Source organism: Dermacentor andersoni, chromosome 4 (assembly GCF_023375885.2).
Source record: "Dermacentor andersoni chromosome 4, qqDerAnde1_hic_scaffold, whole genome shotgun sequence".
Lineage (NCBI taxonomy): Eukaryota > Metazoa > Arthropoda > Arachnida > Ixodida > Ixodidae > Dermacentor > Dermacentor andersoni.
Window position 1 is genome coordinate 55,774,527 of NC_092817.1, and position 25,012 is coordinate 55,799,538.

General features: G+C 48.1%; 3 protein-coding genes and 1 pseudogene across 3 annotated transcripts in view; 3 read left to right on the forward strand and 1 right to left on the reverse strand.

The window, feature by feature from the left end:
• Positions 1–833: 833 nt before the first annotated feature.
• Positions 834–7,803, forward strand: LOC140217230 (uncharacterized). Its single transcript, XM_072287609.1, has 3 exons — positions 834–1,733; positions 4,457–4,773; positions 7,788–7,803. Exons 1-3 carry the CDS (start codon positions 1,716–1,718, stop codon positions 7,801–7,803), a joined length of 351 nt encoding a protein of 116 aa, XP_072143710.1. The 5' UTR covers positions 834–1,715.
• On the forward strand, positions 7,797–13,157 carry LOC126536685 (proton channel OtopLc-like). Its single transcript, XM_072287519.1, has 4 exons — positions 7,797–8,034; positions 10,230–10,396; positions 10,485–10,623; positions 11,128–13,157. The coding sequence occupies exons 1-4, from the start codon at positions 7,818–7,820 to the stop codon at positions 12,054–12,056; spliced, it is 1,452 nt and encodes a 483-aa protein (XP_072143620.1). The 5' UTR covers positions 7,797–7,817; the 3' UTR covers positions 12,057–13,157.
• LOC126537236 (U2 spliceosomal RNA) lies at positions 8,760–8,965 on the reverse strand (annotated as a pseudogene).
• A 10,151-nt stretch (positions 13,158–23,308) lies between the features above and the next one.
• Mtmr6 (Myotubularin related protein 6) overlaps positions 23,309–25,012 on the forward strand; it is a 30,772-nt gene continuing 29,068 nt past the window's right edge. Inside the window, exons 1-4 of the mRNA XM_050184386.3 lie at positions 23,309–23,483; positions 23,846–23,962; positions 24,046–24,208; positions 24,338–24,495. Coding sequence (XP_050040343.1) covers positions 23,460–23,483; positions 23,846–23,962; positions 24,046–24,208; positions 24,338–24,495 — 462 coding nt within the window. The 5' untranslated portion in view covers positions 23,309–23,459. The remainder of the gene's footprint in view (positions 23,484–23,845; positions 23,963–24,045; positions 24,209–24,337; positions 24,496–25,012) is intronic.

Consider the following 25,012-nt stretch of genomic DNA (forward strand, 5'->3'; position numbering starts at 1 on the left):
GAAGAGGCCGAGATGGGTCGAGCACACACGTGACACGTTCACGTACTTCTCTCTCTTTTTTTTTTTTTTCGCCGTAAGCACGTAGTTTAAGGAGCTTGGGCACATGAGTGAGTGGGTTATAACGCTTTATTACGGATGACCCCACGGCCTATTTGGAGTGACGTAGGAGAGGATGAAAGGCAGCTAAACTCGATGTATTAGACATGGTTTCAGTGGCGAAGGCCACCAGCGACTGCAGCACAGCATTGCGGAGAAGGCCGAGCTTCCAGACTGGCGGATCCAATCGTCGCAGCTTGTGATGGTGACCGCGTAGTGGCCGCATTGGAAATGCGCGTATGGCGCTGTCTGGTTGGTGCGTGGGTATGCTTCGCAACATGTATTTTTTTTATTTGTGTGTGTGTGAGCGAGAGAAAACTCCTTGAAGAAAAGCAGAAATGATTGCCGGTGTTTGTTGAACAGGGTACATGCGTTACTCTGCGCACGAAGAAGGATTGGGGGCGAAAAGGAATGGGGTGCAGGAGGTATACGCAAACAAAAGGATCTCGCCAATTATTACTTTGGCAAGTTATATGGAAATCCTCATAGCCATATTTGTTTCTTCTTTATGGCCCGGAGGGCTTCAGCTTGGCCGACATCGCGAGTGTGCTCATAGGTTTAATTAGGTGAAAAGTAACTGTGATTTCTGGACGCCAGGATTGGCAATAGAATGCTAGCTCGGTGGAATAATCATTCAAGAACTTCAATGAGATCTTGTGTACTCTCCCCACCGTCGAAAGGAAAAGCAATGGACTACCGATGCGGCCAGCGTACCTGAGATGTTATCGAATCGCGCCGAACAAACCGCAATTATCTCCTACGAGGGTGCATAAATTTCACGGACGTTCTCATGGTGCGGTCGCGTTTTCTTTTGACAAAAAACGAGGTGAGAGGGACAGAGACGGATTCCGAAGGAACAATGGCAACAACAACGAGCAAGGGAAAATGAAATTACAGGGGGAAAGCGCAGACGCATATCGGCCCTTCCGGCCTGTGCCGTATGCGAAGCACAGAGAACGCTATTTTCACACTCGGGGCCGCGCCGACTGACAAGATCTTCTTCAAGGTCTCGAGCACCCGAGCACGCCATACATCGAGGCTTAGCGTCGTCGATGTTTTCATTTTAAGCGTTTCTTTTTTTTTTCTTTTTTTCTTGTTACACCGAAACACGAGTCCACCACAGGGTTTAAGAAAGAGAGGAAGAACAGCACACTGCGTGTAACATCACACGCGGTGCGTGCGTCAGGGAGACATGCATCACCCCGTTCACGCTAGATTGACTGACAGCCATGCGAGCACCTGATATGCTAACTTCGCGCAGAGGTGCACAAGGCGGCACCAAAGGGTGTCGGCGCACTGCGGCGCCCGCCTTGTGTACGTGCCTGCGCGAGCATGCGGCCGCATTGGAAGACTATAGGTGCGAGCTCCTGGGCATCCGTCTTTCTTATTTTTTTTTTCTTGCGCGGGGGGGGGGGGGTGGTAGAGAGGGGACGGCAACCTTCGAGCAGATTGGCCGAGTAATACCACCGGCGGTGACGTAACGAACTCCTCCTCGCCACGTCCGGCATCGCGATCAGCAGAAGGCAACCCACAAGGTATACGCTCAGCCGTGGAAGTCGCGTCTGCCTGGTGACAGGTCGCGTCGACGGGTGTGCGTCCCTACAACGTCGAAAATCACCATGGACTCATTACCTGAGGTGAATGGCTCCTCGATTTCGCTTAACTCTGACGCCACGAGGATTATTTAAACTTATTTTTTCCATGTCGGCGCTGTCACAATTTAGTGTGACGCACTCACTTGAAGACTATACGGGGAAGAAAGCACTGGCATGAACGCGTGCGTTTTCAGTGATATCCCACCGCTATGCGCGCGCGGCACGGTTGTGCCGTGAGGGCAGGCATTTCTTTTACTGTCATGACCAAAAATGAAAGGCGCGTACAATATATAAAACGACAAAAGTGAATGCTGCGGTTAGAAATGTAGATGTATTATTCTAGAGCCAGATTCATAATTCGGAAGCTTGCCCTGTACCGAAGCGCTTAGTTTATTGTACATATTGCGTCTTCGTGAGAGGTTAATTAACATAAGGCGATGTTTCTTCCGAATTATCTCGTTGGGATTTTTAGCTGGACTGAAGAGCACTGGCAGTAATGAGAGACGTGCCCGGAGAATCAACAACTGATAGTGATCTAAACACGTGACATCCGTGCGCATCGGCGGACAACGCAACGTGGTCAGGGACGTGCGTCAAACAATACGTAGCACCCACTTTTATCTTCTTAAAAGTTCAGCCATTACACTTGGGTGCGTTCGCATACACTTTGGGAACACTATCTATGCAGTCATATATGTTTGGTTCTGTTCCCTTCAAGGCCATCGCGTTTTAACCATGGCGCTGTTACGGAGTTCTTGTCTTTCCCGGTTCGGAAGTGTGTATCTGAATGCGTGTGCGACGGCGCACGAAACGTGGATGCACATATTGATCCGAGCAGCTCGCTATTTTAGCCGGCGCGTTATCTAGTTAAGCTTACATAGTGGATGGCGCTATAGCAGGGTCGGATACAGGTACAGCAAGAAGCGGGCAGGGCTTACTCCAGCGGTCACGTAACATGTGTCAGAAGACGTGCCTCGCAGGCCTCTGGAACCGCCAGTGGGTGCAAGACGCGCGCATGCGGCCACCGGTATGTCAGGTCCAGGTCAAATGTCCAGGTCCAGGTCAAATGTCAGGTCCAGGTCAAATGTCAGGTCCAGGTCAAATGTCCAGGTCAAAACGCAAACCGTCGCATGCTGCCATACTGCAAGGTCTGATTGCAACGATTGAAGTAGATCGCAGCACTGAAATGAGTGCCTCAGGTATACGGGCACCACCTACAGGGGCTATATGTCGCAGCGTTATGTCGCAATTCCTGTTTCGCCGGTTTCATCAATCGAATTCACACGTGATAAAAACTACGAACCGTAAGGGCAACTGCGGATGCCCGGAAGAAAATGTGATATTGCGCTCGCACTGAGTACAAGTATCGCAGTGTCTTGTCCTACTCTTGTCTCTGCAGTAACAAATCTACATTTGGTGTACCACGGACAGAAAAGGGTAAAGGCGCAAACACGGCGAAAAATCCATGAAGTTATTCTCAACACATCAAAATCTCGTTACGAATTTTTTAGGCCGTATACAGGGAACGTATTACGCTCCATATCTTCATACTCATAATAATGCAAGCGCGTGAAGAGTGGCCACAAAATACTGGAAGAATGCACATGCCGCCACCGGGCTCCAAAATTTTTGTACAGAATTTAGGAGCCATAAAGTATGGGCGTCTTCGATATTTCGGGAACAAAGAGCGCCACCAATTAACTCTACATAAGGTGGGTAGTTGGAGTGGCGGAAATTGTGGTCTATCGCGTACTTTATTTTTTTCACTTTTGCTTTTGTCTCTGTCAAATTTTTCTTGTAAGGTATCGTGATTTCCACGGGAATCATTGTACCAGAAAGGTTTTGTAAATCCCACAATCTCGTCATAGAAAAGGGAAATTACGCGATGATGCTTCTCCGTATGTACTGAACACAGCCAACGTTAAACGGCGTAGTCCGCGCCAAACGTATGGACAAAGTGAGGAAGTAAGGCGGAATCGCGAGGGGATACGTAGCGAGCACAAGTCAGTTGCAATGTAAAAGCGCACGTGCGTGTCCTATGGCGTGCACGCTGCGTCGAACGTAAGCACCGCATCATCATATTTTGAGGCACGGTAACAGAACTGCACTTGTACTGTACAGGATCTCTCGGCTACTGATAGGTATAAGCGAGTGAGAAAAACGAAATGTCCCGCTGGCCGTCACTTCGGAACTGCCGAGCTCGAGACTGGTGCTTGGTGTCTGACCCCTTTTTTGGGCTTTACCCAAGAGCACACACGAGCGACGTTTACGAAACAGTTATCACAACAACGGTTGCCAAATGCATTTGTTATGTTTGATGAACTAGCTTATTAATTATTTAATTATATATTTTTCTTTATTCTCTCTCTCTCTCTTTATTCTTGCTGATTAAGTCGTATATTTTGTGCGGATAGTTGCTAAAGCTTACAGCACTGCACGTGAAGACCTTGCGTCAAGCTAGAGAAAACTTCTGTGAAATTTGCCGAGCAGTGGGCTTTGAGCCGCTGAGGTGGCCGTCTTTCTTGACGAAAGTGTTTCTTTTTGCTCGCTCTGTTTGGGGGCAGGGGACTGTTCTATGCTACAGTGAAAGACTCCGCACCTGGTAACAGTGGTCCTCATCATTCTGCTAGTGATGTGCATTGCGCCTAGTTCGTTTTGGGGGAACAGTGGTATAAACTATTGGACAGTGCGTCTCACTCCCAGCACTGCGACTCATACAAACTTTTCTTTGTTTGCTTGCTTCTTCGTTTCTCTTTGCTGCGCAGAAAATTGGGGTGCTTCGGGACCGGAAAGTCGAGTTGGACGAGTGCAACAACAACTCGCAGAACGAGAGCCACCTGCTGTCGAGGGCAGTGAGCGCACTGGGCGACGAGGCGCTCACCGTCGTGACTGTGCAAACGAAAGGCGGTGACGCGGAGAGAGTCAGCGGCTTCGATGGCAGGAAAGAGAAGTCGCGCAGCCCATCGGCGGGCAGCGTCCGAAGCGCCAAGTCGTCCGGGGTCACGTGGAACGAGAGCGTGGTCGAGCACTCCGTTCAGAGCACGACTAGGTACTCAAAGGATGAGGACGTCTTGAGACCAAGGTACACGGGCGGGTTTCTTCCGACTTCCTCGGCGAGAAGTGCGAAGTGCTTTGGCTTATGCATTTCGCGGATCACTCCGATCCTGCATCTCGTGTGCCGGCCTGCCGCAGAGTTGCATGCTAATAAGTATTCAGAATGTAAGGCGTAGATCAGATAATCAGTGGTCTGGTAGAGTAACAGGACGGGTGCCAATGGAATGAAAACGCAGTCGAGAACAGCAAAAGACGGTTTGCGATGACATCACGAAATTTGCAAGTGTGGGATGGGAGTCGGCTCACGCAAGACATGGCTAATTGAAGATCGCTGGGAAAGCCCTTCGTCCGCGAGTAAGCACGTATGACCATGATGATCGTTTCTCGTGGAGGTGCAAGTGCAGAGTAAAGCTAGCCGCCTAGCTCGCTGCGGAACGACAGAGAATCCAAAGGCGTGTACGTATATGAGCCTGTAGTCAGCACTGGAGCGGAGTGGAAGTTTCCCTCACGCACTCAGTGCTTACCGTCTCCCTCTTAGCCTCTTTCTATTCCCCTTTCCCCCACATCCATTGTAGGGTAACAAACCGGGTGCTCGTCTGGTTGACCTCCCTGCCTTTCCTGTCCTTTCTCTCTCTCTCTCTCTCTTCGCTGCACCACTGTCGACAGAGCGTTGTGCGCACCTGATTTAGTGCTATATAGTTAAAGTTGGACTCGCACGACGGACCGGACTGTTGGACTGTTGACTAATTCCGCGAAATTAGCGTGACGCACGTAGCTCGACAGGATCACAACGTGCGTACGGGAGGACAGAATTCACACCGTGTCTCGACGAATCACACGTACTACGTACTCCGTGCCTACTTGAGCTGCACAGATCAGCTGCTCGCGATGCGATATCGGTGCCTGCGCGCTTAGCCACACCAAGCTCTGTCCACAGACTGAATGAGCCGTTTGTCAGTTTGATGAATTCCTTTAGCGGATGACAGAAGCCAAAATCGATACCCGAATGAGAGGAACGAACCGCAACCTCTCAACTAGAAATCTCTAACGCTCCTGACAAAGTCAGGCGTTGCGTGCGCTCTCAACAGTATATAGTATGAGCTAACGCACATTGGCGGGCCATAGATGATTTGGATTCATGATTAAAACATGCAGCACGACTAGACGAAAACAGGGAATAAAGACGCTGTGTGAGTCGTCTTCTTTCTCCGTTTTCGTTTAGTTGCGGTGCACAGTTTACACATATATAGAAATTCACGGCTCACAACGCTGGACAGATGGCGTAGATACTTATAAGAAACGACGAAACGACATGGGAATAGCTATTATTTCATACACCATCCGGTTTGGTTTAGCTGAATCGTTGGCTTCATGTGCGAACTGCTGTGCACTGCGAGCTTCCCTCGCCAGTGTACGAGCCGAAGAGTAGTGTATATATATATATATATATATATATATATATATATATATATATATATATATATATATATATATATGTGTGTGTGTGTGTGTGTGTGTGTGTGTGTGTGTGTGTGTGTGTGTGTGTGTGTGTGTGTGTGTGTGTGTGTGTGTGTGTGTGTGTGTGTGTGTGTGTGTGTGTGTGTGTGTGTGTGTGTGTGTGTGTGTGTGTGAATGAATGAAGGTCTGGCAGGCAGTTAGCCCTTTCAGGGTCATTTTTTTTTCTTGGATATTATAAAACTGACGCAATGATTTATTTTTGGTTGTGTAGAAACGAAAAAAATGACACAGCTAATGGCAAATTCTCTCTTGGTGTGATCCTCACATTCCTGTAGGACAAAAAGAATGCGAAAAGGAACGTGGCGGTACAGAAACGCGAAGAGGTACGGTATGACAGTGACGAGCAGACAATTATTAGAAAGCGAAATCTTTATATACTCAGCAGTGTACCGCTTTATCTGAGTGAGCGAAACTAGAGCAGGCAATAACACAACATCAAAATGCAGAGGAATTTCTCCTCACCGCGTGTGTCGGCTTCGTTTTCTTTTGCAGGAGTTTCTTCAGTATCGTGCTTAGTTGCATCTATGGAGTGTTCGTCTTCACCATGGGTTCCACTTTCTGCGTTACCGACCGAGTTCTGGACGAATTTCATGCGCCCGAGGTAGGTCGTTGTCTCTTTGTACTTCCCTTCCTCTTGATGGGAAAGGGGAAAACAATTCCCCCGGTGTAGGGTAGCCAACCGGACGTTATTCTGGTTAACCTCCCTGCCTTCTACTTTTCTCTTTCCTCCTCCTTCCTCTTGATGCGTCTGATGACAGGCCTTGCACAACACAAAATATGTGTAAAATGTTAGTGTTGTCAGTGAGAAAACGGGTCATTTGTGGAAGTTCAAATAAGAAGAAGATTGATCTTATCTTGCTGCATTTTGCAAACCTCTTGTATGCGAATCACGACATTCAATTACAGGCTTAGTACAGGTGCAAACTCAGCCAATCTCTTTCTGCGTCTTTTTTTCTTGATTAAAAAGTTATAACGCGTGAGACGGTTCAGTATAATCATCGTATCTAAATGTACAGTACCATACGCTTTAGGCAGTACACCTAACTGGTTATAAGGCAGACCCGCCGTGGTTGCTCAGTGGCTATGGTGTTGGACTGCTGAGCACGAGGTCGCGGGATCGAATCCCGGTCACGGCGGCCGCATTTCGATGGGGGCGAAATGCGAAAACACCTGTGTTCTTAGATTTATGTGCACGTTAAAGAACCCCAGGTGGTCAAAATTTCCGGAGTACTCCACTACGGCGTGCCTCATAATCAGAAAGTGGTTTTGGCACGTAAAACCCCATAATTTTTTATAAGGCAATATAAGTGCGACATTTCTCTGATGTCCAGTACCGAGGAAGAAAGTAGCTGAAATGAAACGTTAGACACACACCTACGCATAACAAAAAATAGTCGTCAAAAAAATCTCAGCTGTAATCATTGGCAAAAATACTTAGCGGAGCTTAAGAGTGAGCCATATATACGTATACAATGCGCGTGCGCGGTCTCTCCGTTCGAATGTGTCTTCCGTGCCAACGTGCAGATCTTCAGCATCGTGATCGCGTCGGTGGGCATGAGCTGGCTGGCGCTGTTCCACGTGGACATCCTGTGGTACAAGCACTCGGCCAGCCGCCAGGTGCGCTCCAAGGTGCGTCCCTCGCAGAGCGGACTCTACGTGCACAGCGCCGCCAGCGTGTTCAGCACGTACGCCCGCAAGACTCCCGCGCCGCAGCTGTGGTTCCTGAGCGGACGGCACAGCGGCAGTTTCTACCTCAAGGGCGGCATGGTCGGTGAGTCGGCCACGCCTCTCGGCTCCGTCGACCGCGCTTCTGCGCGCGTTCTTGCACGCGACACCGCACCAGTAATGGAGACATCGCTTTCGTCAACAGTGCCCATTTCATTAGCTTAGCACGGCTTGTATATATATATATATGCTTATGAGCTTACGCAGCGAATGTACCACCTGGGACCTATCGTATTCATGGACTTGGATCATTTTTATGGTCTTAAAAAAAACGGTTTTCGTAGAGGAATGTGTAATAACGCGATGAGCACTTAAATGCGTTCTTTGCGTTCGGTTGGTATTTACACCGTCTGTTCTATTAACCGTGCCTTCGGTTACGACTAGTTTCTTTACTCTGAACGCCTAATAGCTTTTGGGGTATCCACCTCTCGCTGCAGAAGTAGTCTCTCTCTCTCTCTCTCTCTACCTTGGCCTTCACAAATGTAAAGTACAATTCACCTCCATTGTATGGTATCCTAGATACACCCGCCGCGTTCCGCTACGTTTTTACGCCGAAGCTGTTTACCTCTAGCCCCTGTATGCATCACCCGCATGCGTTCCCAGGGGGGGGGGGGGGGGGGGAAGGGTTTCCTGGCCGGCTTACGTCCATATGGACGACAGAAGTGTGTGCGCTGATCCCGGGGACAGTGCATGCGTTCCCAGAAGGGGGGAGTGGGGGGGGGGGGGGGCACTCTGGGCCGGCTTGCATCCGTATGAGGGCGCGTAGACAGGAATGTGTGGGCCCATCATGGAGATAGTGTAATACTGGGCCGACCCGCGGCGGAGGTGAAGCAGGTTTCAAGCACTCCGCCGATTTCCATAAATAAGTTTAATATCTTGGGTCCATATGAAACCACATAAATTCGGCGTTGTAAGAGAAACACTATATATACATATTAGAAAGTGCACTTAGTGTAGCAAGTTGGCCTTCATGCGCTATATTTGTTTTAAGTCCTTTTTAACGATCAATGAGAGGGGGAAAGAGTGTGTCGACGGCGCCTGTGCACGTTGCCTGGGCTTCTGTCGTTATAACGTCACGCGGATCAGAGGTGCCGGCGCGGCTGCAGCAGCGGTTGTGGCATACTGTATGTGTGGGAGGTGCGGTGACTGCGGCGGCGTATTAAAAAAAAAATATGATTTCATAATGTATGCAGCCCATGCATGCAGCCTATGTATGTAGCCCATACATGCACCCTAAACAGCTTCGCTGGTAATCGGTCCCCATATGAATGTTGCGACCCCACAAATTTTTCTTCATTGCATGGAAATCGCTCGTATACTTTTATTGCGCTAGCGCCAACTAGCTCTTTGATCGTTAACTCTTCAGCGCGAAAAAGCTAAGAAAGGACTAAATAGATAACCACACGACACGTTCTGTAGACTGCACAAGGACTAGCATAGATTTTTTTTAATCGACCCTAAGGGTCAGGCGCGCTCTACTGTGATCCAAGGATGTAACGTAGCCGACAACGAATTCGCCACGTGTGTGTACACGACTTCAGAACTTCTCGGCCTTCCGCAGGCTTGTGCGATTTCATAGCCAACAGCCTGTTTGGCATGCGCGAACCCTGACAATGATGAACACGTCTGCACGTTCACAGTATTTGTCTTGAAGGCTGGTTGCACCACAATAAGAGTCTGTGTGAGGAGAAGCCTGCTTCTGGTTGAAGTATGTGTGTAATGAAAATGATACTTATGGGCACCGGTGAAAAGTCGCAACAGATAAAGATTTATGTGCACCATAACTTAGAATCGAACCTGTATCCTCTTGGTTCTGAGGCTGGTGTTCAACCGTTTACACCTTCAGGGACACCGGGTACCTGCATGAGCCAAAATGATTTACAGCCCCGGCTGCAATGCGCGCGAGTCCTAGTGAACGTTGATATCAGTAACTTCCAGCGGTGGCGCAACGATGTAACAAGTGAAGCGCACCGAAGACGTGACAAGTGAATCGAACACATGTATGTTAGTACAAAAGTGAGTCTGAAAGTAGGCAACTTTCAGAACTTTCAATCATATGGCAAATTGATTTGGTAGCCATCAAAGAGGAGCCGCATGTAGCCGGAGGTGAATAAGACGTTGTCGAAGGAATCGGAACCGAGCGCTGCGACAGGTAACCTGATGTTTCGAAACAACGTCAATGTTGCATTCTCGTCTCAATAACCCTCCCATAACCCATATCTTTTTTTTTTTTCGCTCTAGTCTTCTGCTTCTGCCATTTGGTGAACGAAGGCCTTTTGCTACAACGTAGCATTCAAGCTCTGCTGTGGCGCGGATGCAACGCAAAGGACGTCCTCAACATAGTTTTCCATGTACAAAGACCGACATACTCCTTTTACCAGCTCTTCATGGCTTTCAAGTACTCAAACGTAGGTACCACTTTCCTTACCCACTCGCGCGTCTTATGTATAGAGAGCACACTGATACCACTGTTTTCTCGGTTCATTCTCTTTCCAGATTGTGATAAACCACTCGACTGGTCTCGCTAGGTTCGGTCTTATGCACATGATTGGTACTTGCCTGCACTTTTGGTTCAGCAGCATCGTGCAAGAGTACCGGCATAACACTCATTACGGCGATGACAACGGTTACTTGGGTAAGTTTATGTTATTGCACAAAGCTAATAGTTGCACAATAAGTTAACCTACTTTGTGGTAAGAGAGAGACAGAGAGAGTGAGAGAGGGAGAGTAAACTTTATAGAAAAGAGCGTGTCATTATTGCATCATGAACACATAGAAAGATATGGTAAGATAAATTGAAAATGGATAAGGAAACATGTGCAGGCGCAAACAAGGTGAAGACCGCGGCCGCAGAAAACTGTTTACGCACGATGTACTTGGGTAGAAGACATGCTGTGTCTGTAAGCACGCTGCTTTGACGGCCGTCTTGTCGTGTAGAGTGGGACGTGCCGGTGTACAGTAGAGGGGTGTCAAGCCAGGATGGCCGCCGTGTCCCTAACCCACTTATCCTGCCTAATCTGATCCTCCTTTATTGTATACGAAATCCTTGTCCTCTGCCATTGCTCCTCATCTGACAAGCATTTCAACGCCCCCTGCTACTGTTCACCATCGTCTCCGTTCTTTTCTTTCGTCCTTTTAGCAGTGGCGAACGAGACAGCTTACAAGTCCCTTGGCAACGACTCGATCACCAACGGGGGTCCCATGTTCAACACGATTGCCATCACGCCCTACCTGCACCCGTTCACCATCGAATACAACATCATCCTGGCGGGCGTCTGGTTCATCGTGTGGCAGAACGTGGGCACCGAACCGAGCCACCACTTCGCGCGGCGGGAGTCGGTGTCCGAGTCGAGCGCGGAGCAGCAGCACGACGCCAGCTACCACAGCAACCTGGTGGTCAGCGCCGATTGCCACGCCGCCAACAAGGGCCTCTTCGCCGGCATCTTCCTCCTGCTCACGGCCATCGTGTCGCTCGTCATCGGCCAGGTGGCCTTCAGTGGGCCCGACTTCGACGGCGTCGAGAGCATAATCTTCCTCGTCCAAGACACTGGTCTCATCGTCGTGTCGCTCCTGGCCGTCGTCTGGGGCTACGTCGAGATCTCCAAGCTAGACTTCAACGTCCACCCCATCACGCTTCTCGACGACGTGCTGCTGTACGTGCCGCTGCCCTTCTACTTCGTGTACTACATCATGTCCGTCACGGCCGACGTGTGGCACTGGAACTTCACCAGCGTCGTCAGCCATCTGCTCACCGTGGCCCAGGTGGTGCTGCAGACGATATTCCTGAGTGATGGCCTCCGGCGATGTAGCAATGCGAGACGACACCGGTTCACCAAGCCGGGAAGGGAGATGGTCACGTTCCTCATCATCTGCAACGTCACCATCTGGGTGACCAACACGTTCAACATGGAGAAGTACCATCTGAACCAGTACGTTCGCCTCTGCTTCGGCGACGACGCCTGGGTCATGGTCAAACACGCCACATTCCCGCTGATGCTCTTCTACCGTTTCCACGCTTCCGTGTGTCTCGCCGATATCTGGAAGTCCGCCTACGAGAGTGGAGATTGAACGCCCGTGATGAACTCGTTTGTAACTCAGACGCGTACACCATCATCAAAACGGAAAGTCTCAGCAAGAAGTGTTTTTGGTATTTTTCTTTGTTTGTTGTAGTAGCTATAAGGCGATCGTTGTTGTAGCTGTCATGTTTGCTGCTGTCGTTGTATGTTTATCGTCGTGCAGTGGAGCGGTAATTTAAAGACAGGGTGGCATTGTTTTTGTATTTCATGGGTGAATTCCAAGCCAAGATGCTGTCACTCACTTCGCTAACTGTTTTGTTGAGTACGCAATTACCGTCAGCCTCAGGGCGGTCAAAGAACGCACAGTGAATTTGGCTCTGGATTGCTCGTGTCCGTTGTTTATGAGGTTATGTTTAGAATAACCTTCTGTGAAGGTTATTAATATATTATATTGCTGTCACTATTGCTGCGGCTATTTGTTACGTTTTGAGTAAGTGAGTGAAACAACTTTATTGAAGACACCAGAGGATTGAGGCCTGGGCCTAGACCGCGCCAGGAGTGGTAGAGAGACCCTGTCTCCCAGCCGCTTCTCGAGCTCGCTGGATGGCCTATAGTTGGTCTTGGAGATCTCAGCTGATCAGCGTGGCTTTCCACCTTACGTCTTGTCTCATGTCATTTTTCACGGCATCGTGGTGCTCTGTCATGTCACAGCAGGCCTTTGGCAGTCATGTATATACTTAGAAAATAACACTTATACTGAAAGTATCGATACGTGTCTTCCCTCGTGAGATGCAAAACCTATCGTCGAGATAACTTTAGCCAAGGTGCCAAACGAAAATAAAAAAAATTCGGCACATTCAGCGAGCCTTGCTGGAATCTACATACAGCGAAATTTTGTTTAAATACATAAAGTGTGTTGGAACGCACTTGTTACTTTTTGTGTTGCTGCAAAGTCCTATGGAAAGCCCTCGCCCAAACCGCATCATCCACTTTGCAAGAAGTCCAAACGCAGCCCCTTCGCATCTGCTTGGGTATACGCGCGCATTCGCCCTCGCCCCCACCTGCTTTACGCAATGTGACACTCTCGGCGATAATCTCAGAGCTAGAAGTAGGACGAACTGAGCAAGTTGGTAGGTGTTCGTCGTTGACTCTTCAGCACGAAAAAAAAAAAGAACTACGCTAGTCCTAGTGCTGTGTAGAGGACGCGTCACGTGGTTCTCTCTTTAGTCATTTCGTAGCTCTTTCGCGTGGAAGAGTTAACGATCGAGGAGCCAGTTGGCGCTAGCATGATAGAAGTATATACGTGCGATTTCCATGCAATGAATAAAGAGAAACGTTGTGGCCCTACGAGTGGTTGGATCATCGGACTGCTGCGCTGGGGGACTGAGGTTCGAGCCCAGCATCGGGCACGTAATCCAATTTGTCTTATGCGCGAGCTACTCGGTGAGACTGCACCGCGGGCAGCCACGGTCAGGAAATTCCGGGAGGGTTGGCAAAGGAAACTTCGCTTTCAAAGCCTGCCTTTGCTTGCATATGGACTGCAATCAGGGCACGTTTCTGAGGTGTTTCCGCTGGCGCTACTCGAGCAGCAGCGAGCGAGATCGCGGCTTGACAAGCGCGCTCATGCTCATTCGACAGTGAGGCATACAAGCAGCCACGTCATCCGCGTGCGACAGCTGCGCTCTTCGCCAATTCACTTTCGCTTGCCTACGGGCGAATTTTTCTGCTAGTTCATTACGATGCAGAAATCAGCAGCGCCATCTTTATATATATATATATATATATATATATATATATATATATATATATATATACTTGTATTCGATTGGATGATCGAGCTCCTCGGATGACGGGTTTTTAAGTCCTTTATTTGTATTCGTCGTCTTACTGTTTAGATTAAAAAGTTAATTAGCATATTTTCATAATTTCGTGCCGAATTGCATTATCGAGTCGCTTAAAATGTGCGCCTCTGTAATAAAAGCAAACCCTCGCGTGGAAATAGCCTAATTATCGCGCCTTCCCTTTAAGGAATTTCAAACGCATTTGCAGAAGTGCTCTGTAAGTAGTAGTAGTAGTACTAGTAGTAGTAGTAGCAGCAGCAGCAGCAACAGCAGCAGTAGTAGTAGTAGTAGTAGTAGTAGTAGTAGTAGTAGTAGTAGTAGTAGTAGTAGTAGTAGTAATTGTCCATTATTACAACTACGGAGGGGGTGAGAATAAAATCGACTATCGCTTGACTAGGTTAGGGTAGGTTAGCCACCTTAATTAGGTTCTCACCACTTATACACGCCAGGCGGAGGCTGGGGGCCGGGACCATGCATGAAGCAACTGAGTAATTTATACGCGACCAAATGAATAATATTGTCACGTGGTAGTGACGGTTAAGAAGGCAGCAAAACTGTGGTTAACGAAACGAGCGTTTTATTGGGCGAACTTGTTCCCTCAAAAACAGGCTACACTCAAAGAACAATGGTAGCGGCGAACACACTCGGCGATCGTCGAAAATCTGATCAGCGGATCAAGCACGTCGGCTTCGTCGAATGTTCCAGAGTAATCGCTGGGACCCGCATGCCTTCCACAAAGTTCTACGCCATTCGCGTCGCGCATACATGCAATCATGAATTACACAAGGTTCGGCGACAACAGACAGCGGATGGAACCATCGATAACATTCCAGAAACTTCCGACACATGCAAGCGCGTCCTGCGCTGTGTGATAACATTTAAGGCGGAACCACATGGCGCGATTTCAGGCGCGATTGACGCGCGGATGGTGGGAGGAGCGCGTCATTTTGACGGGTGCCCAGCATGATCCGTCACGAAATCGCGCCGCCGCATGCCGCTGCTCGGAGTAGACAAAAACGCGTCGCGCGGCGCGTCCGCCAATCAGAGTTCAGGTAAGTCGCATGACATTTGATCACGTGGCATTTTGGGGTTGTTTTTTTTTTTGCCACCAGATGGCCCTGCTCTCTGCGCATCTCTAGTGTTCCTGTATATCACGGAGGAAGGAAACTAAGGAGAGGCCCTGACGTCACTCTTTGTGAAGCAAAAGTGAAGCCGGAATTTGGCGTTGCTCATGGCGATGCTCCGCCTTTTGGGCCACCCTCCTCTCTTGTTTACATCTTTCGCGAAACCACGCCGCGCTGCGCGTGGTGTCGCGCGCGCTCGCGCAACATCTGGCAGAGCACTGTGCAGGTAACACAGCGCAACAAGACACGGTGACTAACGCAAACCCGCCCACTCAGCGCCTTTGCCACGGCCCGAAACACGTGTGAGCGCTCAAAACCATAACAACGCCGCCATTGTGGCCCAAAAGGCGTGGCCATACAAAAAAAAAAAAAGCAGCAAAAAAATGAGAACCTACTACGTCATTTCCGCCACACTTTTCTCCTAGCGCGCGGAGGGGGTAGGGCCTCTCCTTAGTTTCCTTCCTCCGTGCTGTATATGCTCCCGCAGGGACCAGAGTTGCGCATAGTTCCGCCGCCGTGATCCAGCTCTGCAGCGAAGCTCCTCGCGCGCGCAGGAGCCAAATGCCCCGCGGTGTTCCGCCTTTTTATCTGGTGGTCGCGAGCTACAAGCGCCATTTGTTCGCAGGCGCTTAGCAAATGGCACTTGTTAATACAGGCTACGCTCGAACGAGTCATTCGTGCAGCCGGAGGGGGTGGGCTTCCAACCAACCGAAACTTTGTATGTACCTATGTAAACACGCATATACAAACACACACACGAACGTACAAATATGGGGTGGGACCGCCTTCGATTCCCCAAAATAATATACTCCCGTGGCTCGAACAGCTCCAAAGTTCGCTCGCAAACGCGCAGTACGTTGGCACAAACAGCGGTGCAATGATTTTCAGCATGGATATGAAGTTGTCTTATCATGGCCAGAAAGCAAGAAATGTTTTAAAGAGTGTTTAAAACTTCACACACGTAAGGTGGACACTTAGCGCATTTTGGCTGCCGAAACCAGCCGATTAATGACCGTCGCCAAGAGAGCTATCGTGCCTGCAGTTATGTCAGTGACCGTTAACAGAGCGCCATTTATCACTAACCATCGTTCACAACAGCTGCACGTTTTCGATACATGCGGTGCAGACACAGATTTAAGCGCATTTCAAATGTTGACATGTGCACATTTTCAGCAAAGCTTACTTTTATTTACTATTACTATTTAGTAGTACTTACTATTTAGTAGTGCTTACTATTTAGTAGCAGCAAATCTGCAAATAGAAAAAGATTCAAGATGCAAGAGCTTCTAGCTGCTCCTCTGAACGCACGATCGACGGTCCACTGATTACAATGGCGATGGTACTGACGGAAACGACGAGTTCGCATGAGTCGGCGATGCGCCCGTAAAGTTGGCTTCGCAGCGGCGCGATCATTTGACGTCATTTTTCGCGCTCGGCCAATAGCGGTGCGAGCGGCGCCGGAAAAGGTATGCTCAACTCTGCTCCCTGCGGGAGCATATACAGGAACACTACGCATCTCGACGGAACCTCCTTGAAGCAGCAGCAGCAGCAGCAAACGACTTTATTGGGGTCCTGAGGAGCTAAGCGGGGGCCTGTAGGTCCCTACCCAGCCGTTGGCTAGCCCCATGTCGGAACAGAGAGGCCATGCCTCTCCGCTCGTTCACTGGCCCTCTGGACAGCCAGGAGCTGGACGTCCTGCCTCGGGTCTGTAATGGCCTTCGTCCAGTCTTCTTCTGTATTAAAATCCTGTAACACAGGGCACTGCCAGAGCATGTGATTTAATGAGCTAAATTCAGTGCCACAATCTGGGCAGAGTGGATCGATGTCCGGGTGGAGGATGTTCAAAAAGCCCCTAGAGGGGTAGGACCCTGTCTGGAGCATGCGAAGCGTGCTAGCTTGTGGCCTGTTGAGTTTATGATGGGGGAAAGGAAAACTCTGCCTATTCCCTCTGTAATGAGAGGTGATTTCATGAAAAGTAACCAGTGGGTCACTGTGGACGAGCTCTCCCGAACTCTCCCGAGACACCATCCCGTCGCGGCATACAAAACCTCGCGCACGGTCGTGGGCTATCTCATTGGGGTTCAGGTGACCCGGTAATACATCTGGTCCCATGTGAGCTGGGAACCAGACTATGTGGTGAACAATGTCAGAGGGGTATCTGCCGTTTAGAATCCTGGCTGCTTCTTTGGCTATCAATCCCGATGCGAACGCTCTAACAGCTGCTCGGGAGTCCGTGTACACCGTAGTGCGTTTTGAGTCCAGTAATCCGAGAGCTATAGCAGCCTGTTCTGCAACATCGACCGAGGAGGTTTTCAGCGAGGCTGTCGAGAGGAGTTCTCCCCTGTCATCGACTACGGCTACGGAGAACCTGTTGGCACTGGCGTGTCGCGCCGCGTCAACAAAGGTCTCCGTTCCGGATATGTTCTTTAGGAAAGCTCTAGCCCTCGCTAACCTTCGACCTTTATTGTGTTGGGGGTGGACATTTCTTGGAAAAGGGTCTACAATAAAGGAGTTCCTTGTCTGAATATCAAGTTGCGTGATATTTCCCTGATTGAAGCTAGGACGGAGGCCTGCCGCATCCAGAAGTCTTCTGCCTGCTTTGGAGTTTGATAATCTAATAATTTGTGCTGATCTTTGTGCCTCTATTAATTCCGAAGTTGTGTTGTGTACTCCCAATGTCATGAGTTTCTCTGTGCTAGCCGTGATTGGCACGCCGATCACCCTTTTGATACTTTTGCGCATAAGCGTGTCTAATTTATCCATTTCTGTTTTCGTCCAATTGAGGGCCGCGACTATGTAAATGACATGGCTGATGAGGAAAGCATGGTGAGCCCTAAGGAGTATATCCTCGCCTATGCCACCTTTCTTGTTGGACACTCTCATAATTAATCTAATAATGTTTTCAGTTTTCGTGGTGAGTTGGGCTATAGTCTTAGCGTTGCATCCCTTTGAGTTTATTGAAAGCCCTAGTATTTTGATAGAGTCGACTCTCGGGATGGTGTGCCCATCTCTGGTACGAACGCTAATGGGCACCTGATCGAGTGGGGTGAGTCCCCTAGCACCTCGTCTAGCCTGTCTGTACAGCAGGAGTTCCGACTTTCCAGGCGAGAGTGCCAGTCCCGTACCTTTCAAGAAAGACTCTGTAACATCCAGAGCCTCCTGCAGAGCTTGTTCGACCGTAGCCTCCGATCCTCCAGGACACCAGATTGTAATATCGTCAGCATATAATGCATGACCTACGTAAGGAATTGCTGCAAGGCTTTCCGACAACTTGCGCATTGCTATATTAAACAGAAGGGGTGAGATAACTGCCCCTTGGGGAGTACCCCTGTTTCCGAGTGTGAAATATTCCGAGACTGATTGCCTCAACTTTATCGCCGCCGTCCTGCTCTCGAGGAAAGATGCAACGAAGGAGAAGAATTTAACTCCTAAGTTCAAGGCCGATATCTCTTGAAGGATATAGTCACGTGCAATTGTATCGAATGCCTTGGATAGATCCAGTGCGAGGACCCCTTTTACATCTTTGCTTTGAGAGTCGATTATCTGTGTTTTGAGCAGGAGCATGACATCCTGCGTTGAAAGCAAGGGCCTGAAACCAACCATATTGTACGGGAATAGTTCGTTGCGCTCAATATGTCTCGATATCCTGTTATGCACTGCATGTTCCGCTACTTTGCTAATGCAAGAAGTAAGGGAGATAGGACGGAGGTTCTCCAAGCTGGGTGATTTACCTGGCTTGGGGATTAAGACCACTGTGGCCTTCTTCCAACTCTCTGGTACAACGCCCTCCTCCCATACCTCATTTATCTCCTTCACTAAAGCTTGAATTGCTTTGTCGTCCAAATTTCTTAAGAGCCGGTTAGTAACTCTGTCGGGGCCTGGAGCAGACCTTCCGTTTAAATTGTGCAGCACTTCCCTGATCTCAGCTTCCGAGAAGGGGACGTCCAGCTCTGGGGCAGGCGCGCCCTCATACTGAGGGAGGGGAGAACCTGGGCTTTGGCCAATTGGAAGGTATTTGTTCGCTAGTTTCCGAAATATGGAGGACTCTGAGATGCCTTCCATTTTTTCCTTATTAATTAATCGGTCTATGACTAGTCTCTGATTACATTTGGATTGCCCATCGTCTAAGAGATGTTTAAAGAGGGTCCATTTGCCTCCTTTGCGCATTTTTCCATCCGCTGCCGAGCAGGCGTCTCTCCATTGCTGTTTATTAAGTTCGGAGCAATGCTCCTCAATGAGTTTATTGAGCTCCGCGATCTTTTTCCGTAGCCTGCGATTGAGTCTTTGTGTCTTCCATCTCTCGAGGAGAGAGCGCTTGGCTTCCAGGAGATGCGCTAACCTTGCGTCCATCCCTGGGGCATCAAAATCCGTAACTATTTCCTTGGTGGCCTTCTCGACATCCATTTGTATCTGTACAAGCAGTTCACTGAACGTGTCGTATACTGCCTCGTCTTCACCTCTTATTTTCCTAAAGAGGTCCCAGTCCGTGTATTTATAGGTTTTGGGAGGAGCTGCTATTATTTCCATCCTGAGTTCTGTTATGTAGTGGTCGCTCCCCAAGTTCTCCTGTAAGTTGGACCACGTGGCCACAGCATTTCTAGTGAAGCTGAGATCAGGGGTCGTGTCTCTGGCGACCGAGTTTCCCAGCCTCGTGGGGAAACGTGGGTCCGAGACCAGCGTCAGGTTTAGGTCTGTACTCGCTGCAACTAGGTTGGCTCCTTTCTTTGTTCGTGTTACATAACCCCAGGCCGGGTGGGGAGCGTTGAAATCTCCTGCGACTATTAAGGGCTGTGATTTCGCAGCGGTTGCGACCCCATTTAGTAGTGACCGGAGATTATGCTTATGAGCGGAAGGAGAGCTGTACAAGTTGAGAATGAAAATGTTTCGTTGAATTTTTCCGTGGGGGATGATTTCAATTAACTGTGCCTCGAGACCGGATTTCTTATCCGAGTTACAAATTTTGACTTCGTGCTCCTGAAAAGAGGTGTCTTTCCTGACGAATGTGGCGATACCTCTGCCATTTTCTCCTTTTTGGCTAACCGAACGGTAGCCCGATAAATTGACCTTCTCACTAAGTGTTTCTTGCAAGAGCAGGACGTGCGGCATTATCGCTTGTGCTTTGATGAGCTGCAATAGAGCAGCCTTGCGCCTTAAGAAGCTGGCGCAATTCCACTGCCAGATAATTAGGTTTCCGGTTTGTCCCGCCATTTTGATTTCTATTGAACTAGCAGAGCCTGCAGGGGACTCGTGTTATCGGGATCCTGCTGTACTTTCTTAGCTTTTGCAGTGGTGCCAGTGGAGATGCTTTTGATTTTGCTAGCGTCTATCATTTTCATTTTAGACTCGAGGATGCCAACTCTACGTGTTAGGTGAGAGATGTTACTGTCCATATGCTCGACAGTGCTAGATTGAATAGCTAAGGCCTCTCTCCTTGAAGCAATTTTTTTTTTTCTCGGCAAAGCTTGCGCGCGCGTCAGAGAAAACACGTGCTACCGTGATTTCGTTCGCACATCGTGTTGGTTCGCGCATCGTGTTCACCTAAAATGGACAAAGCAACCTTCAACGAGGCCCTAATAACTGAAGTGGAGAAGCGTCGCGTCTCATCGCTAGTGCTGGCAAGACAATTTGAAATAATATTACTATTGTATGGTACTCGCTCTCTTCTCAACCATGCAGGCCGCACCCACATAGAACTCCTGACCCGCATTTTTTCTTGCTTCAGTATTAGCATCCCCCTTAATACTAACAATCGCCTCATCTGCTCGGTAGCAAGCGGCCGACACTCTTTTTTATATGTGAAGTTGTAAACAAGCAGCGGTCTCATGCGGTCTCTCAGCATGCGGAAGGTACATAGTCGCAGTTTCGCACACAATATTGCTGCTTGAAATTAAGCTTGATAAATAAACTTCGGAAAAAAAAAACGTCGCTGTCTAATTACACTAAGATCATTTTTATTGTAGTTTTCTGTAAGTTTAAGGACATATTATATATGCGGTAACAGAGACAATGCATGTCGTTGAGAGTTATGTTGTCTGGCGACCCGGAAAACGCGGCGCGAGAGTTCTTTTCGTACGGGTGCTCGCGCGTCGGCGGCAACGCGGGCGTTTGCCGCGCGTCGCGTTTTTCGCTCGCGAAAAACGCGCCATGCGGTACGGTGAAACGCGTCACCCGATAAAGACAAGTACACGTGTCAATATGTACAAAACGGCAAACAAGGAGGCAAATGTGAAACACAAGTGTAAGACCTTTTAACAAAATTACTTGTGAAATAGCGACAATTCAATAGCATATGGATACATTAGCGGGTGCACGTCAATAAATGTGGGTTATACCGAAGAGTTTGAAGAGTATGAAGATTGAGTGAGAAATTCGCGGAGGTACTAAAGCTTAATATCTGCGAATTCAGTGCCTGCAAGAATCAGTTTATTAAGTAGCGATGGTAAGTAATAACGGATCTTTTCTTGTCCATAATTAGTTTTTGTGTGAGGAAGTATGCAGTGCTGTTGTGACGACAGGGTAGCGCGACTCAGACAGGCGCATAGCTAACCTTGAAATAGCGCAAGCACTGTCTATTTTTGCTCAATGTTGTAATATCGTACGTAACAGCATATAGGTGTATAAATTGAAAACATCGATGATGTCATGTTTAAAAAAAAGTGATGAGGTGTGTGTATGTTAGGCAAGTTATAGATTACACGAAGAGCTCTGTTATGCAGAATCGGATTCTTTTCCAAATTACATGTTGTCGCCGTGGTCCCCGCTAGTGCACATTAGTTTAAATGAAAGCTAAATAAAGCATGGTATAATGCAAGTTTTATTTTAAATGGTAGTACAGATCTACGACGACAAATAATGCCAACGGCTCTGCCACGATTTCAGTAAAACATGATTGATATGATAATCCCACTGGATACTTCGTGATAGATAAATTCCAACGGACTTTATAGATTTTACAACTTCAATAGACTGAAATTTCTGCTGAAAGGTTAATGGGGTATGATATCTCTTATTTTAGGAAAGGAAAATTGCAGTTTTAGTTTTAGTCACATTAACTAACAGTGCATATTTGCGCTTGACCACAATTCTAGCTTTCTTAAAGACATCCTTACGACGCAAGGATAAATCATAGTCTCATCCTAATAATAGTATGGTAGTATCATCTGCGTAGATTGCAAATCTAGAATTGGTATCAATATTTGTATTATACTTATTGTAAAAATGAAAAAGAATAGCCCCAGAAATGCTGCCCTGAGGTACACCGGTTTAATGTTATGTATTGCTGATTCAAAATTGTCATTTGGAACAGTCTGTTTCCGATGGACAAATGCGACTATATGAGTAGGAAGGCATGACCTCTCACCTCATAGACCTAACTTCTTTTTAAGCAGGATAATGTGCGCTATGCAGTCAAACACTTTTGTGGAAACAAGAAAGATTCCTAACACATAAGCTCAACAGGCCACAAGCTAGCACGCTCCGCATGCTCCAGACGGGGTCCTACCCCTCTAGCGGCTTTCCGAACATGCTCCACCCGGACATTGATCCACTCTGCCCAGATTGTGGCACTGAATTTAGCTCATTAAATCACATGGTCTGGCAGTGACCTGTGTTACAGGATTTTAACCAAGAAGAAGACTGGACGAAGGCCATCACAGACCCGAAACAAGACGTCCAGCTACTGGCTGTTCAGAGAGCCCGTGAACGAGCGGAGAGGCATGGCCTCTCTGTTCCGACATGGGATTAGCCAACGGCTGGGTAGCGACCTACCTAGCAGCCCCCCCCCCTTCCTTAGCTCCTCAGGACCCAAATAAAGTCGTTTACTACTACTACTACTTTTTGGCTCGAAGTTCTCTCAAAATATAGACTTACTGATGAAGCAAAACAATTTCTTTACAGGCCGGGTGCGCCATAATTAAGATCACACACTTCTATGGATAACTGTTCTTCTGACTTTTTAACATTTCTCTACATCGTTTCGTCAAACATTTTTTTGTGGTAATTTTTGTGGTAATATCATTTTGTGGTAAATAATGGCCCTCTGTAGAACTTCAGGATAAGATCCTTTCTTAGAAAAGCACACAGTTTCAATCATTCTGTGACACACCTGGTACCTCATGCGGTAGTTTAGACTGTGTACCTTTTGGCAAGGCATAATTATGGTCTGAAAATAACGTGAAGTCACCGTCAGTTCACGCACTTGATTATGCTGATGTACACTCTGGAAACCCTTCCATTTGCTGTAAGCTTCACGGCAATATTTGAAATGCGCGCCATCGGGCTTACTCGCCATCCACGCGTTGGCGCTTCAGGCGCTCGTTTTTATGGCTAGCAGAACGCAGCGACAAAAGTACAAATGTGAGAGATGTAGCGAAGCGGCAAGCCTGCGTGTGGTTTTAGGGGGGACGTAAACAAAACTCTTATCCCTCCTCTGTTCGTGGGGGAGGCAGTTCCTCATGTGTTTATAGTTTATTTTGTCTTGATTGGACCGGAATGGAAGCAATTCGAACCCCTAAAGTAAGTATTTTGCACTGCCCGTATGCTGGCATGACTCGCCACCTCCCATTTCGTACAATCTGGTACCAAGCCGGCAAAACTTCACAGCTGATACGGTGCCGCCGCACTCATGTGCCATCACATAACTGGATAACTTGCTGAACGAACAACTTTTCATGTGTCATACATAACGCTACTAAGAAGCATGATGCGGGCAGCCTGGTACTATCGCCGCGCCTCGTAAACGTCACTTATTTACACGCGCATCATTACTGTGGAAAATGCGAAGAAGCGCAACATCGTGAATAGGAACAATTGACACAGACTCATTCGAAGCGCTTCCGTTAATCTTTAATCGCCTGTTTTGTTTTCTCTCCCGGCAGGTTGAAAATGTCCGCATGCTGGATCGATTCAACAACCGTAAATCTTCAACCGGGTCCCTTTATCTGACTACTACTCATCTCATTTTTTTCGACCCAGATCGCAAAAAGGAAACATGGGTAACGTTTCACTGACCTACTTGCACTTTACTTATAAGGTCAGGTTTGTCGTGAACATAGCGCCTTCGTGCCCTGTTTCGCAGATCCTTCACATGCACATTGCATCAATAGCAAAGCTTCCCATATCGGCAAACGGCACGCCGCTTCAAATTAGGTGCAAGAACTTCCTCTGTGTAACCTTCTTGATTCCTAAGGAGAGGGACTGCCATGACATCTTTATCTCTCTGCAGCAACTCTCCCAACCCCGTGAGTATGAATACTGACGTTTAGAAAAAACTTTTTTTCGTCGCCAATTACCACATGTTTAATGTTGCACATGTCTCTTTAAATGAAAGTAATTTATGCTGCTTGAAATTTTTTATCCAACCTTTTCAGTACACATCAATGACCTGTACTGCTTCCATTACACTGCATCAAATGAAGACCTCACGAAGTCAATGGGCTGGAACAAGTTTGACTTCCAAGCGGAGTATGTTCGAATGGGTGTGCCAAACACCTATTGGTCCGCAACAAGCATCAATCAAGATTATGAGGTACACTTATTTTGTACCTTGTCTTGTGCCATTGCTTTCAGGTACCATTACAAATGTGTGGACTGGTGCATACAGGGTCTGTTCTGAAAGTAGTAGGACTGGTTTTTTCTTTGACGAATAGACGGACGAGAGGGGGTCTGTGCACGCAGGATCGGTGAAGAGGGATATTGGGAACGCTGGGAAAAATCGGCATCTGGTTCTCGGCCGTTGAAGAGAGCAGGTTGCTTGTACTGTGAACCCCTGTCGAAATGCCTCGTCACGGAGAATCATGGACCGTTTACTGGATCAGCGATATGCTATCAAATTTTGTGTAAAGCTTGGTAAAACAGGCAAAGAGACTCACGACATGATTAAGGAGGCCTACAGGGATGCTGCCATGGGTAGATCAGGTGTTTTTGAGTGGCACAAGCTGTTCTGAGAAGGTAGAGAAAGACTGGAAGACAACGAGCTTTGACCAGCAAGACCAACGAAAATGTGTCGCGAGTGAAAAATTTACTGAACAGTGATCATAGGATGA